The sequence below is a fragment of the Spinacia oleracea genome, chromosome 4 (assembly GCF_020520425.1).
Source record: "Spinacia oleracea cultivar Varoflay chromosome 4, BTI_SOV_V1, whole genome shotgun sequence".
Taxonomy (NCBI): domain Eukaryota; kingdom Viridiplantae; phylum Streptophyta; class Magnoliopsida; order Caryophyllales; family Amaranthaceae; genus Spinacia; species Spinacia oleracea.
The window spans coordinates 181,174,563-181,189,270 of NC_079490.1; the positions used below are offsets into that span (position 1 = coordinate 181,174,563).

Consider the following 14,708-nt stretch of genomic DNA (forward strand, 5'->3'; position numbering starts at 1 on the left):
AATCTTTTGACAGACAAACATTTTTCATTTTGAGAAACCAACGACTTAACAATATTTTTTTGGTGTTTCGAAGAATGACCTTGATATTTATTTTGCTCATATTTGTTTTAAAAAGTGTACACATATATTCCTTGAGACGAGTCTAAGTTTCGACCAAGTTTTAACATTCATTTTTGCTATTTGGGTGCTAAAGGTGCTTTTGGGCTTGATCTTGATTGCAATAGGGCCTCGTTTCTAGCAACATGGTTTTAAGTCCTTTCCTGTTCCGCGTTTTGTGAAATCTGGGCCTTGGGCTGCATTTTCAGCGCCCAAGGCTAGGCGTTAATTATTTCGGCGCCCAGCCGTGGGCGCTGAAGGTCTTTTCCTGGCGATTTTTTGGTTTTCGGATTTCTTAACGCGTTTCCGAATGGGATCAGGATGTCACTTGATGTCTTCAGCTATATATAGGGGCTAGATACGTCCTTATTTTCCATTACTCTTAATTTTCTTCTCTTGTAGTTGCTTAGCCTTAATTCCTCCTTGCTTTTGTCATGTCGATTCCTCCTTTCTCACTCCAACGAGCTGTTAGGCGCTGGCTACGAGCCCTTACTCCTACAGAAAAGGCTTTGTTGAAAGAATACCACTTATAGGCACTTTTAGGCTTACAACAAATTAATATTGATTATAACTTTCTGCATGCAGCCCTAAGCTTTTGGGATTCCGATCATCATGTTTTTGTCTTTCGGGGCAACGAAATATGTCCTTTGCCAGATGAATTTGCTGCGATCCTTGGTTATCCTACTAATGCTACTCCTGCCACCCCTGGCACCATTGAAGAAAGTAAAACAACCATAGGGGCTTTCCTAGGACTAGATGCTAACATGCTTGCTGAGATTGGTGTAGGTGATGAGGTTAATTTGGCAAAGCTTGTAAAACATCACTTTAGGCCTAGTAAAAATATGACCGAACAGAAATTGAACATTCGAGCCCTTGTATTTTGCTTGTTGAATCATTATTTGCTGTCGAATAACAATGGTGACTTCGGTGACATAAGGTTGATCCCCTTGATTAGCCAGCTGGAAAGTTGCTATTCTATTATACCGTTGGTTGTTGCCGAGACTTTACTGAGTGCGGATGAGCTGAAGAAGGATGCCAAATCTGAATATTTTAAGGGAAGCCGGCCCCCTATTGCTGCAGGTAATCGATCTTTTCTTTGCGCACATATATGTTTTTTTGAATATTTTTTATCGTCCTGCCTGGAGTTGAGTTTCAGCGCCCAGGGCTGGGCGTTAGAATTTTCCGCGCTTGGTCCTGGGCGTTGAAACTGCGCCCTAGGTTCCGTTTTTTAATTTTTTTTTTATCGTACCTGTTTTTTGCAGATTTGGCTCATGGAACGACTTAGGCTCTTAGAAACTCCTGCCGATCCTAAACATTATCGCCCTATAGCCTTGGGTAACCGGGAGTATTTGCACCGAGGCCAGGACGAGGCCGAGTGGGCCTCCTTTTTTACTCATGGTATTTGTTCTATTAAGTGGGTGGTACCGTGGTGGGGTTTGACTACTATGACGGGGGGTTCTGATGTATCGGTTTATGTCTCTTTGTTGGGGCTATCCCGGCCCATTTATGTCTTTCCTTACCGAGTCATGCGTCAATAAGGCTTAAGGCAGACTATCCCCTTTTCTGATACGGTACCACCTAAAGTAGCGGCCTTTTCACAAGCACGGGTTCAAGCATGGGATAAGTATTATGATGGTCTCCCGCGTTGGGCCGTAGCTACAAATGGTTTGTGGGTCTTTCTGAAAACTACAAGTTGTAGATGAGCTCCTATGATAAAGTTGTGAGGACCGAGGCTCGAAATGGGGAGCCGGCTGAGCTTTTAATACCTCGTATTCGGGTTAGATACGAGGGCCGTGATTCTGCCAATCCTCGCACCCATGGTATTAAGACTGTGAAAGCTCGTCCTGATCGAAAGCGAAAGGAAGTTCCTCCCCGTTCCAGTTCTAGGCCTAAGAAGATGCCTAACATGAAGGGGCCTGCCGTTGCTAAAAGAAATGCAGGCTCTCGCGGAGATCGTCGCCGGAACAATGTATGGGTTAGGAAGGCTCAGCCGCCAGTAGAAACAGTGACTAATCCAGTTGATGTCGATAATCCTTCCCCCACCATTGTCTGTGCCCTTGAGGCTGAGCGGGCTATAGCTGTTCAAACTGAGAATGTTTCTGAAGCCTTGACATCTTTGGAAGTTAGTGTCCAGGAGCCAGTTCTTATGGAGATTGATATAGGGGCGGCGCAGAAAACTGTGGGGGTGGACCCTGCGAACATTTCCCTCTACAAGACTTTATTTGATGATCCGGAAGAACTAGAGTAGTGTAGTTCTTGCTAGGGTGTAGGTGCCCTTTATTTATTTCAGTTGTGTTTGTTTTTTCCTTCTTAGCACTTTTGTTTTCCTTCTTATCATTTTTTTTTAATAAAGGCGTTTTTTTATTTTTACTTTCATTTTTGCTTCTCCTCTTTCTTTTTATATTTTATATATGTCTAACACTTTTGCACAATGTATATATTTTGATTTTGTTTGATTGGACCGAATCCATAAATAGGATTGCCTACGTATCTTTGTTAGAATCAGGTCGCGCGTAGTTCTAGCTAGAATAAATTCTAGGGTGCCGGATTTTAATAGATATGCCCTGAGGTGGAAACATATTATTTAATCGGTAAAACGGGTGAAGTATTATCATTATTTTAGTCTGCTGTTTTTGCCGTAAGCCGCGTATAAATATGAAATTCCATGTGTTTTTTGTACGGCTATATTTTTTTTTTTTGGTACGCATATCTGATTACACGTTGTACCCCCCAAGTGTTCGTTATTTTTCCGTTATGTGCGGATAAAATGACGAGCACTTCTGGAAAAAATTTAGGCAGGCAGAGAGTTTCAACGCCCAGGCTGAGGCGTCAAAGATTTCGGCGCCCAAACCTGGGCGCTGAAAATGATTTCTGGGCAGTCGTATTTGACGCTTTGCTTCACATGTTCTTGCATTTATTTCTTTTTTTCTTCGTTTTGTGCTTTGCTTTTTACTTGTATTAAAATCAATTTTGAGGCTATTTCGGAGGCTTTTTTGACTGTTAGCGTGAGACGTATTTTTGTCCGGATTAATTTTTTCTATTCGTGACTCGAAACGGTTTTGAAAATGGGGTTAGTGTCTGGAAGATATGAAGATCTTTGTGTAGGCTTTTGAGTGGGCTGAGGTGCGTGTTGATGCCGGGGGCGGTGTTTATTTTTATGAGTTTTTTTTCTTGAGCAACATTTGCATGGTTTCTTTTGCTTTCTTTGGGTTGCATGGGTTAGACCCTTGGTAATATGATAATGTGGTTCATTTTGGGGTTTGATGAATTTCGATGTCACGATTCAAGACCGAGTGGGCTTTGTTTATTGGGCCTAGAGTGGCCTGTGTTGTTTTTTTTTTTTTTTTTGCAAGTATGATTAGTGCTTATTTAGTGTTAGAATAAAAGTTTTTAGGAGAGATCTTACGCCTTTATTAATTTGGAAAGTAAGGAAAACACACTGAAACAAAATTAACCTATTTTCTAAGGGGTCTTAGGACCATCTAAAGCTTTTTTTTTTTTTTATCAACCTAAAGAACTACTAGGCGTTTTTTACTAAGGTGCTCTATATGGCTCAAGCCTTGGGTTTAGTCTCGTAAAACTTTGGTCATTCACCGGTACTCATCTTGAATTCTATTCCTTTCGCGTTGACCCACTGACATGTCTTCACCCATCCGTTCTCGATCTCTTCTAGTGTTGATGCAGGAGAGATTAACCGGGTTGGATCGAAACCTTCATCTTGTAAAGCTAGGGTAGTCATCACAGTCTCGTCCCCCGTAGGCCTCGATTCGTTGAACAATGTCCATAGAGCTTGGTTGTCCAATATTTCAGCTGTTTTGGTCTTGGTGAGGTGGGGTGCCTCATCCAAGGTGTGGCAGTCATGGAGAATTTCAAATCCGGGTTTTAGCAAGCCATCCTGAACGAAGGGTTCAGGAAAATCACATGATGGGTGTTCTTCTCCTTCCCGAATGAACATTCCGTTAAGGGTTCTTTGATACGGGGGAAGGAGGGTGGTTTGTTTGGCCTTGTTAAGGCGTAGCCTAGACAAGCGGTCAACAATATCTTCCTCCGTTGGTTCATAGCCTAGGGCCAAAGGGGGTAGATTTGTTGGGTAAAGGATGGAACGTGCATTCCTTCTTTCTTATGCCCAATGGGGTTCCTGGGAAATAACCTTGAGCTAACAGCATTCTAGGGATGACTCGGGATGCGTGCGGGTCTAGGAATGCTGGATCATAGTCTTCGATGAACTGGATTGCTTCCTCCATTTGAGACCCATAAAGGTCATCTGCAGTTTCGGCCGTTCCCACCATAGTACAACTGATGTCGAGAGGAGGGGAGCGGATTTCCAGAATCACTCCGTTATGGTTAAGTTTAACCATTTGATGCAGGGTAGAAGCCACACCTCCTAAGTCATGGAGCCAAGGTCGCCCCAAGAGGAGGTTGAAAGTGGGCTTGATGTCGATTATTTGAAACTCCGTGGTGCGTGCCACAGGCCCGGTTTGTATTGTAAGGTTGATTTTTCCCAACACAGGCCTTCGAGAGTTATCATAAGCTCGTACCCCTTGCGTGGAGGTTTGGAAGTCATCGTTTCCTAGCCCCAAGCAATGGGCGGTTCGCAATGGGCAAACGTTAACTGCCGAACCGTTATCTACGAGCGCTAGGGGGATGTTTTGTCCTTTGCATCCAACCACTAGATAGAGGGCTTTATTGTGAGCACCCCCCTCTTTGGGCAAGTCTTTGTCAGTGAAAACTATGGCCTTTTCTCCAGCATCTCTCGTGACGTGGTTAACCAATGAGTCAGGTGTGATATCCGTAGGCACCGAGATGAGGTCAAGTGAGCGAATAAGTTTTTCGCGATGTTCCTTTGAAGTACACATGAGATCCCAGATGGTAATCTCGGCCTTGGTTATTTTTAGTTGCTTCAGGAGAGGATTTTCAATGACTTCTGCGACGGTGGTGTGCCGTCCATTCTCAGGAGTTTGTCTGACTGAGATATCGTCCGTAGGAGGTGGGCGAATATCCGGTTGGTATATCCTTCCGGATCGGGTGAGATTGTCGACTTCGGGTTCCCGAGGGGTGGTGTCAATGAGAACATACCCGGGCCAAGTTTCAGTAAAGAGGTCTTGGCCCGATACTTGAGATAGGTAGATATCTTCAGCATCATCATCCCACACACCGCACACTTCTCTCTCGATTCGATCCATAGGGACCACAACGAGTGGTGCTCCTAGGGGTGTAATGTACACCGTAGGGTCGAAGTTCTCATTTTCTGGTTGGTCGAGAGAGATGTGACAAGAGCCGAGTGGGCTCTTGTTGTTGTTGGGTTTGCCAACGTTAGGGAGAGGTATCACTTCATCCTCTATCATGTCCTGGATCGTGTTTTTTAGATTCCAGCAGTTTTCAGTGTCATGCCCATTTCCTTGATGGAATTTGCAGTAAGTACCTTCGACCCAATATTTGCTCTTGACAGGAGGGTCACAGGTGGGGCCTATAGGCCTCAACTTTCCTTGATTGGTTAGTCTTTCAAGAGCTTGTACCAAAGTTGACCAGAGTGGGGCAAACTTTCAATCTCGGACCCATCTTCCAGGGCTTCTTCGGGTGGGAGTCTCTTCTACGGCATGGACTTCTTGGGCTTGGGATGTGTTGCCCCTGTTGTAGGCGTTGCTTTTTTATGCGGGCTTACTTTGTATTGTTTTTGCGAGGTCATCCTCGATCTTTATTCCCACATCATAAACTCTTTTGAAAGTGTCAAGTCCCAGGTACCTAAGGTGTTGTTTGTAAGCCGAGTCCAGGTTGTCAATGAATTTTTGGACCAATTCTGTTTCGGGAGGCCTATTGATTAGTTGGGCCGCCTGGTCTCTCCATCTAGCAAAGTAGGTTGTGAAACCTTCATTTTTCTTTTGGAAGAGAACTTCCAGCTCGCGCATGGTGACTTGAAAATCCATGTTCGACGAGTATTGCTTGATGAAGACATTGACAAAGTCTTCCCAAGTGGGGAAGAGCTTAGGGTCCTGGTGGTAGTACCATTTGAGCGACACAGGTTCCAAGGACAAAGGAAAGGCAGGTAAATACATGGACTTGTCCACGCCTTTCAAGTTCATGGCATTCACAAAGCTCAATCGATGATCACGGGGATTGTCCGTGGCTTTAAACTTTGGTAAGTCAGATGAACTAAACTTTTCTGGTAGTTTGCTAGGAAAAGGTTCAGGATCGAGGGAGAAGTACTTGCTCCCCATGGTTTGCTGTAGGACCATTTTTTCAATCCTCTTCTCGTTATCGAGGTCATTTTTGGCTTGCGCAGCCGCTAAGGCTTCGTTTTCCATTTTCAGTTGGCTCATAAGTTGGGTCATTTGGACCATCTGGTCTCGCAATTCTTCGATGGACATGTTTGAGGGTGCAAATCGAGGTTGGGGAAGCGGAGATCCTTGAAATGAGGGATGACGGACGGAGCTGGGAGTCACTAAACCCGGTGTTGGCGATGTATCTTTGAGACGCACTAACCTTTGATTTCCAGATCGGCACCAAGTGGCAGGACCAGTCCTATGCATAAGATAAGCTAAAGTTTAGGCCCCAAAGTTTCAAGCATTACTTAGTCTAGACTTTGACTCTCTCTATTGGTTTTTTCGCTCTTTCTTTTGTTGGTACACTTTTTGGTTTTTCTTTTGGTCATTCTTTGGATTTTCGAAACACTAGCCCGTGTGACATTCATAGTTATTAGCATGTTCGGTTTTGGTGCCGAGCATTGTCGTCGTAGGAGGCCCAACAACGACACAAAGAGTTATTTATTTTTGTTTTAGCCGCTTTTAGAATCGAGTGCTTTTCTTACGCCCTTGCAGCAATTTTTTTACGAATGGTTTTTTTTTGCTATGTGTTTTTTGCGCGGGCACCGAGGCTAATGTGCCTGACCAAAAGGCCAGGCAGCAACTTCAGCGCCCAGCGTAGGGCATTGGAAATTTTGGGACCCAGCCAGGGGCGTTGAAAATGCGTCCCTGGCTGGTTCTCGTTTTCTGTTTGCGTATACTTTTGTTTTTGCGACTTTAATTTTGCGTGCTTACCTTATAACGTCCTTTACGCGTTGTGCAGCGTTTGTGGGATTCGTTACAGGCCATCCCGAGCGTCGCTTATTTTTGTGGCGATCGTTCGGGTTTGCGGAACACGTATTTTGGTATAACTCTTTGGCCAATTGGCTTATGAATGTTTGGGCAATTTTTAAGGTCGTTGGTTTTCTAACATTGTTTGTCACACACAATCATACATTTCGCTACACATAACTAACATTACATCATGAGGCAATAATACTACGTCATGTAGTTTTATGATAGGCTTCTATGGGTAGTATTTGCGCCTGGCTTGGTACCGCTTCTATCGCAGATCCAACACATGCCCAGGTCGAGGTAGTGCCTTCAACAGACGAATTTCGCCCAAGAGGCCAATCACGATGTAAGCCAAGGGGGCATGCACCGATGAGAGGGACCTAATGGGCGAGCGATTGGGTTTGGGACGGGTGTACTACTAGCGAAAGTCCCGAGTGGACAACATTCGAAGCGTATGCACCCCCCGGTTGGCGATGGGTGTCCTTAGTCCAAACTCCCTGAGGGAGCCAAGATTCGTTATGCGTTTCTGCCCGTTCACATTAATATGTTGATTTTCAGGTCGTCCCAACTTGATGGGGAAATAAACGCGGGGTAGGATCGTTTCACCCTTCGGCTATTTTGATTACCTACAAGCACGAGTATTTCCTTCACTGTCCCCAGTGGAGTCGCCACTGTGAGGGGGTCGAAAAAGCACGAGGCTAATGCGTGACCTCGTCCCTCGTGGGTGTGACGCTTCTTTTGTCAAATCAAGTGTAATTGGATTTCCTATGAGTTTACACCCAATTGACTAGTAATATAGGAGTCGCCATTCAGTTTTTAACGACAATGAGAAAAACTGACAAAATCCGGTTATCGTGACATAAAGGGAGTGCAATTATGTTTGACCACGACGGCCGTAGGTTCTCTTTTGATCCCTGGTGTGGGGATCTCTCAACATACACCCGCAAGGTAGAGATTGAGGGTTCGGGGGACTGTAACTACCGAGAGGAGTACTCGCTCGTCGATAAATCCAGAGGCAGGATATCCTTACTAGCTCAGCATAAATAATTGAAGGGACATGCGTTAACTATTAAACTAATCTGAGTTGATTTTAACAATATGCAACATATAATACTAGATCGATCGCGATTATCTGATTTAGATTGTTTTAAGGGACCTAGCATGATAATCCAATTTCCCAAAATATTATCTTTATTAGGCGTGATAGACCAATCAGATTTAATTAGTTTAACAGTTTATAAAAGGGCGAGGAAAGCAATTAAATCATGCGAAGGGACACATTACGACGCACCCTTGAGAGGTGCGTCACGGTTCTCAAAAAACTAACCACTTTGACTTTGCTATTTCTCCTTTTGTTTAACGAATCTCAAGTTACGGGACAGGATACGTTCTGTTCGATTTTTGGATCGATTGCGACAGAACGCGTGATTAATTTCGCAGCGTGAGGCTTAGGCTTAGGGGTTGGAGTCAATACTCAGAATATGAATTGTGTGTCTGTTTTCACGTCGAACTTGGGGCTATATTTATAGAAAAGAGTTCGTGGAAATACAGAATTGTAGAACTCTAATCCACGAAGAATTAGGAAAGAACACGTCCCAGGTAATTTCAGCGCCCAGAGCCAGGCGTTGAAAATAGGGTATGGGCTGTTTTCTTTGTCAGATTCGGACTCTTAGAATCCGGAGTGTATGAGACTTAATCGAGTCTTTTAGTGCGTATTAATTTATGACGGAATGCGTCTGGGCCCGTTATGAACTCTAGGCTCGTTAGGATTTTAATTAATACGTAACTCTTATTTTTGAATCGTATTAGGAATAGGATTCTCTCGCAATTTCTATCTCATTTAGGATTTATGTTGGAGTGCAACACCTAATTCCGACAGGTTTCTATCTTTTATGACTTGCCACTTTTAACAACTACCCATTACGGCAGTTACTATTTTTAGCAGGTTTCCATAAATAGCAGGTTTCGAGTGAAATGAAAAGGGAAATTGAGATTCGTTATTTTATAGGAGATGCGTTGCCAAGTGGAGATTTATGTTCTCATCATCGAACCTTCCCTTTCGGGAATGGGGACAAAAGTAGGTGTCTACACCAACCTTGAAGAGTCACTTCACTGTCGGCGCGTAGCAAAATACCCTGACCTGGAGTACCTTTGAGATAACGAACAACATGCAATGCATCATCCCAATGAGCGACCTGGGGTGCTTGTAAAAATTGAGACAAAACATGAACTGAATATGCTAGATCAGGGCGTGTAACCGCCAAGTAAACAAGTCGACCAATGAGGCGCAGATAGGCCTCTGTGAGAAGAGAACCGTTAACAAGACTTAGGCGGTGATTTTGTTCAATCGGGAATCCACAGGGATTAGAACCGGATAATCCAACTTCAGTAATAATGTCAAGAGTATACTTGCGTTGGCACAAGAACAAAGCTGAAGCACTACGGGCCACCTCAATGCCGAGAAAATACTTCAACGAGCCTAAATCTTTCATTTTGAAGCAGTCACTCAAGTATGACTTAAAAGTAATAATCGCAACGGAATCATTCCCATAAATAATAAGATCATCAACATATACCAAAACATTTAGTTGAACGAAGCCTTTGGTGTAAGTGAATAAAGAGTAGTCTGAGTAGGACTGGAGAAAGCAAAAGTCTTTGAGAGCACGAACTAACTTTTCAAACCAACATCTCGGAGCTTGTTTTAGCCCATACAAGGATTTTTGAAGGCGACAAACCAATTTTGGATTTGAGCACTCAAACCCGGGGGGTAATTTCATGTATACCTCTTCCTCAAGATCACCATGGAGAAATGCATTATGGACATCCATCTAATGGAGCTCCCAATTTTTGGAAGCAGCTATGGCAAGAAAAGCCCGAACAATGGTCATTTTAGCAACCGGAGCAAAAGTTTCATTATAATCAATACCTTCCTTTTGATGATTACCCAAAACAACCAATCTAGACTTTAGGCGTTCAATATCACCGCTGGAGTAAAATTTGATCCTGTAGACCCAATGACTTCCCAGAGCTCATTTTCCTGGAGGAAGTTCCTCTAGAGTCCATGTCCCGTTATCCTCCAAGGCTCGGATTTCTTCTTGCATTAACTTCTTCCACCCATCATATGTCATAGCCTCCTTAAAAGATTTTGGATCCTTGCCAGAAATAATAGCTGCTATAAACTTACAATAATTTACAGAAAAATTATCACAATTAATATAATATGCTATAGGATAAGGAGGACCTGAGGAGCGATGTGGAGACGGGGTAGAAGAAGATGGACTTTCAGCAATCACTGTGTGAGTAACATAATCTCATAACCAAGAAGGTGGAGCCTTGTCTCTAAGGCCACGTCCTAATTCAGTCGTGTGGGCCTCATTAGCTGTTGTAGTTGGTCGTGGCTGATCATTGATGGGCTGAGTAGTAGGAGGCGGAACTGGGGCAGATAACGTGTGGGCCTCATCGTGGTCAACGGGTTCTACACGCGGAGCATTTGATGTGGGAGAGGCAGGTTAATTTGTGTGTTTTGCGGGATCATGGGCCACGGGTGACTGATTTGGTGGATCAGCTTGCAATTTAGAATTATTATTGCTGAGTGAAGATTTTGTGAGTGGAGTTATTATTAGCTCATGGGTTGGCACATGATCAATTATGGGCTCAGTTGGTAAGACAATTCAGAGTTATGAATTGGAATATGGTCTGAGTTCGTATGCAAGGAAAAATCCAAATCTACCTCCTCTTCACTAAACAATGGCACGATTGTTTGGGGTTCAATGTTCACATCCTCCGGACAAATGGGAATATATCCTCAAAAAATATCACATCCCGAGACATTAGGAACTCTTTCTTATTAAGATCTAAAGCAGACCATCCCTTCTTGCCAAATGGGTACCCTAAGAAAACCCACTTTCGACTCTTACTCTCAAATTTATCCCCCTTTGTTTTTTGATTATGAGCATAACACAAGCAACCAAAAGTAAGTATAGCACCATAGGAAGGCGGAAAAACAAATAATATTTCAAATGGTGTTTTGTTATCTAATAAAGGGGATGGAATACAATTAATTAAATTTGCGGATGCAAGAACACACTTTCCCCAACAATAAATAGGTAATTTAGCTTGAAATCTCAAAGCCCGTGCAACATTTAAAATGTGTTTATGTTTTCTCTAAACCCGCCCATTTTGTTGTGGAGTACCAACACACGAAGAAAATAATAGAATTCCGGTAGCGGAGAAATAATCACGCAAGCAATTAAATTCTGTGCCATTATCACTTTGCACAATATTAATTTTTTGAGAGAATTGACGATCTACCGTAGAAATAAAATTCATGAACATACGAAAGACCTCAGTTTTATCATCTAACAAATAGACCTACACAGCTCGAGAAAAATCGTCCAATATAGTAAAAAAATAACGAGCTCCACAAGAAGATGCATGCCTATAAGGCCCCCACAAATCACAATGGATTTTTTCAACGATACGACTAGCCTTCTTATCACTAATAGGAAATTTGTCTCTAGGATGCTTAGCACGAAAACAAACCTCACAAGCTATGTTACTCAGACACGGGTGTTGGTGTCGTGTCCGACACGGGTGTGGGGGTGTCGGACACTCCAATCCAAATATTTGCAGACACTCTGACACGGTCAAAGGAGTGTCTTGACTTTTTTTTATACACGGCTCCCATACATAGTGTCGGATTGTAAAAAATACACTTTTTTATAAAATACACTTTTTTTTATAAAATACATAAATAGTTTAAATAAAAAATAATAATTAAAATATAAAAATTACTCAAAATATCCAAATGCAAAAATTTTACCACTTAAACATAAAATAGATTGTCTGGAGAAACTTCTCCTGTTGCACTTCCAACACCAACGATAGATTGTCTGGAGAACTTCTCAAACATAAAAACTTAAAAACTACTCAGAAATTCAAAATCTCATAACATAGCAACTACTAGTCTTCTATTGCACTTCCAACACCAACAATAGCTCGTTCCAACCCCAGTTCATTGAGGGAGAGTTGATCAATCTCGCAAACATCAACATCCACATCAAATGTATCTCCACCTGATTAAAAAAAACATGAGTAATTCACTTACTAATTTGTTAAGATTAGCATAAAAAAGGGTTAGAAATTTAAAAATTACCTACGTCCCAATAACGGCTAGGACCGGAATTGTATCTCTCTTCCTTCCTTGCCATTACCCGAAGGTTGTTATGGCAATAAACCAAGTCTTTCGCCCTTTCAAATGTGAGCCTATCTTGACTGTTTGAATATTGCCATAATGGCTCGAATTGCGTTCGCAACATGAAGATGATGCTGGTTGTGACAATAATTTAAAGGCCAAAGATTGAAGGTGGGGAAGTGATGAACCGTAATTTTCCCACCAGACAATCGGTTCTTCATCATCCCGGGAAGCAATTATATGAGCTTGATTGAAAGGAGGTGTTTCGCTAGAAAACACCCCGTACTCCAATCTAACATGTTTGAAATCATATGAATTTGGAAAGAGGCGCCTAAAACAGTCATTTTTGTTGTTGGAAACCTCTTCATCTTCATTGGGGGGAAACCCTTGAAAATCCCGATGTGCTACCCTTAAGCCATCGGGTGCTATAGAATCTTGACACAAGTGAATGTGCCAAACAATGCAAAGGGGTAGAACTTTTGTTCCACCTACTTTCTAACACTTTATGAATGGCATCAAAAAAATCAGATGTGTCAGTTAAAATATCTTTCCCTTCGTGGTCGAAAATGTGAACCTTGGTTGTTTCGATCATTGTATCCCACATGTCGTACACAAGATGCAAGACAGGCGCATCTTTGTCACCCACACGAATTATCTCATATATAGGTTCAATAAACTTTAAGAAGTAGTCAAGATTGTCCCACCAACTGTCATTCAAAATATTTTCTTTGAACTCACGAGCTTTAATATGAATCGAATTCTTGGTAGTTTTAAACAGAACCCTAAAGTCTGAATCCATAACCATTTTTTCGAGACCTTCCTTGACTTCCTTCATGCGTTCTGCAACAACGTAATGGCTTGCAAACCTTGTCTCGGCCACCGACAAGAGTTGTAACTTAGTATGCTTGGTGAATATAATCTTTACCATGTCATGTGTAGTCACGAATTTCTGAATTTGCTTTACATCTGTACATAGGTTCTTCAGCCATATACACTGATTAAAATGGTCAGATTTCTCAGGAGGCTCACAAATACTTTTGAAGTCCAGATTGACACAATGCACCACACACGGTGTCCAAAATATACGAGGTTATTTAGCTTCAACAATGGAACCTAGCAAAGATGGGGAACACATAATTAAGGCTGGGAATTTCTTAGAGGATGACTATGTGGAAACAAATAAGAACAGGGAAAACCAACGGATACAATAAGATAAATGGAAAGACAAAATGGAAAACAGAAAAGACGGAAAACTATACATGTTGCTTTGAAATTAGGTCCATTATCAGTAACAACCTGGACAATATTCTCTGCTCCCACTTCTTCAATGGCCTTAATGAAGACCTCGGATACAAAAGCAGCATCCTTGCGCTTTCCAGATGCATCAACAGAATCAATAAACACAGCTGATGTACTAGATGCACCCATAATGTTTATTATAGGCCTACTAACCACATCCAACCAACCATCAGAGAATATAGAAACCCCATTTTTTACCCCAAGTATCCCTTATAGACTGCAACAATCTACTAATATGTGTTTTCTCTTGGGAAAGAAAGGTTGTTCTAAGTCGATTATAAGTGGGTGGAACATACCCATCAAGACCACTGTTGGCTAAATTCGTACAATAACTCCTGAAGTAGGGGTTTCTTGCAAAATTAAATGGGAGAGCAGCAAAAATAAACATCCTAGCACGTTGTTTATCAAGATCTTCCCTATCTTTTGCTTTGAAAACCTTTTCAATAGAAGATCCAGCAATACCTTTTCTTTTCTTAGGTTGTTTCAAATCAAATCCTAGAGGAAGGGAAAGATATTCTAACCTTTGTTGTTCATCTACCTTTGAAGTCAACTTGTTGAGTACGGCTCCTTTCTCTTCGCAATTAAATTCTTCCTTAAGCTCATTGTTGACCTTTGTAAAAGTAGTGGTTCCTCTACCCGAAAAATGCAGCAAATGGCCCTTCACCTTATAATATGAGCCAATTACTTTCTTGCTGCAAAAGTTGCACTTCCAAACTTTGTTTCCACCACCGTCAACACTATCCCGTGTAATTGTTACATACTTCCACAATGGAGTAGTGGTTATATTAACAGGACGGCGCCCATCTTCCCTTTCATTGTTGTCCTCCATTGAAATTGTGTTTGAATTTGTGTTTGAATTCGTGTTTGTGAAATACTGAAATTAGAACTGATTCAATTAAGAACAAATAAACATTATTTATACCCATTTTCTTCTGTCTGGAATTGGATGAGTCGTAGAAGATGAAGAGGAGAAAATTTTCCAGAGCAAATAGAGAAGATGGATCTTGGGAATTGACGAGAACTGATAATCTTGATGTATTTTTCCA

General features: G+C 42.1%; 1 protein-coding gene across 1 annotated transcript; it reads right to left on the bottom strand.

Annotated features, from left to right (window-relative positions):
• Window positions 1-12,733: 12,733 nt before the first annotated feature.
• Window positions 12,734-14,491, bottom strand: LOC130472239 (uncharacterized). Its single transcript, XM_056842756.1, has 3 exons — window positions 13,959-14,491; window positions 13,660-13,807; window positions 12,734-13,357 (listed from the first exon to the last, which is right to left on the bottom strand). Exons 1-3 carry the CDS (start codon window positions 14,489-14,491, stop codon window positions 12,734-12,736), a joined length of 1,305 nt encoding a protein of 434 aa, XP_056698734.1.
• Between the last annotated feature and the right edge of the window lie 217 nt (window positions 14,492-14,708).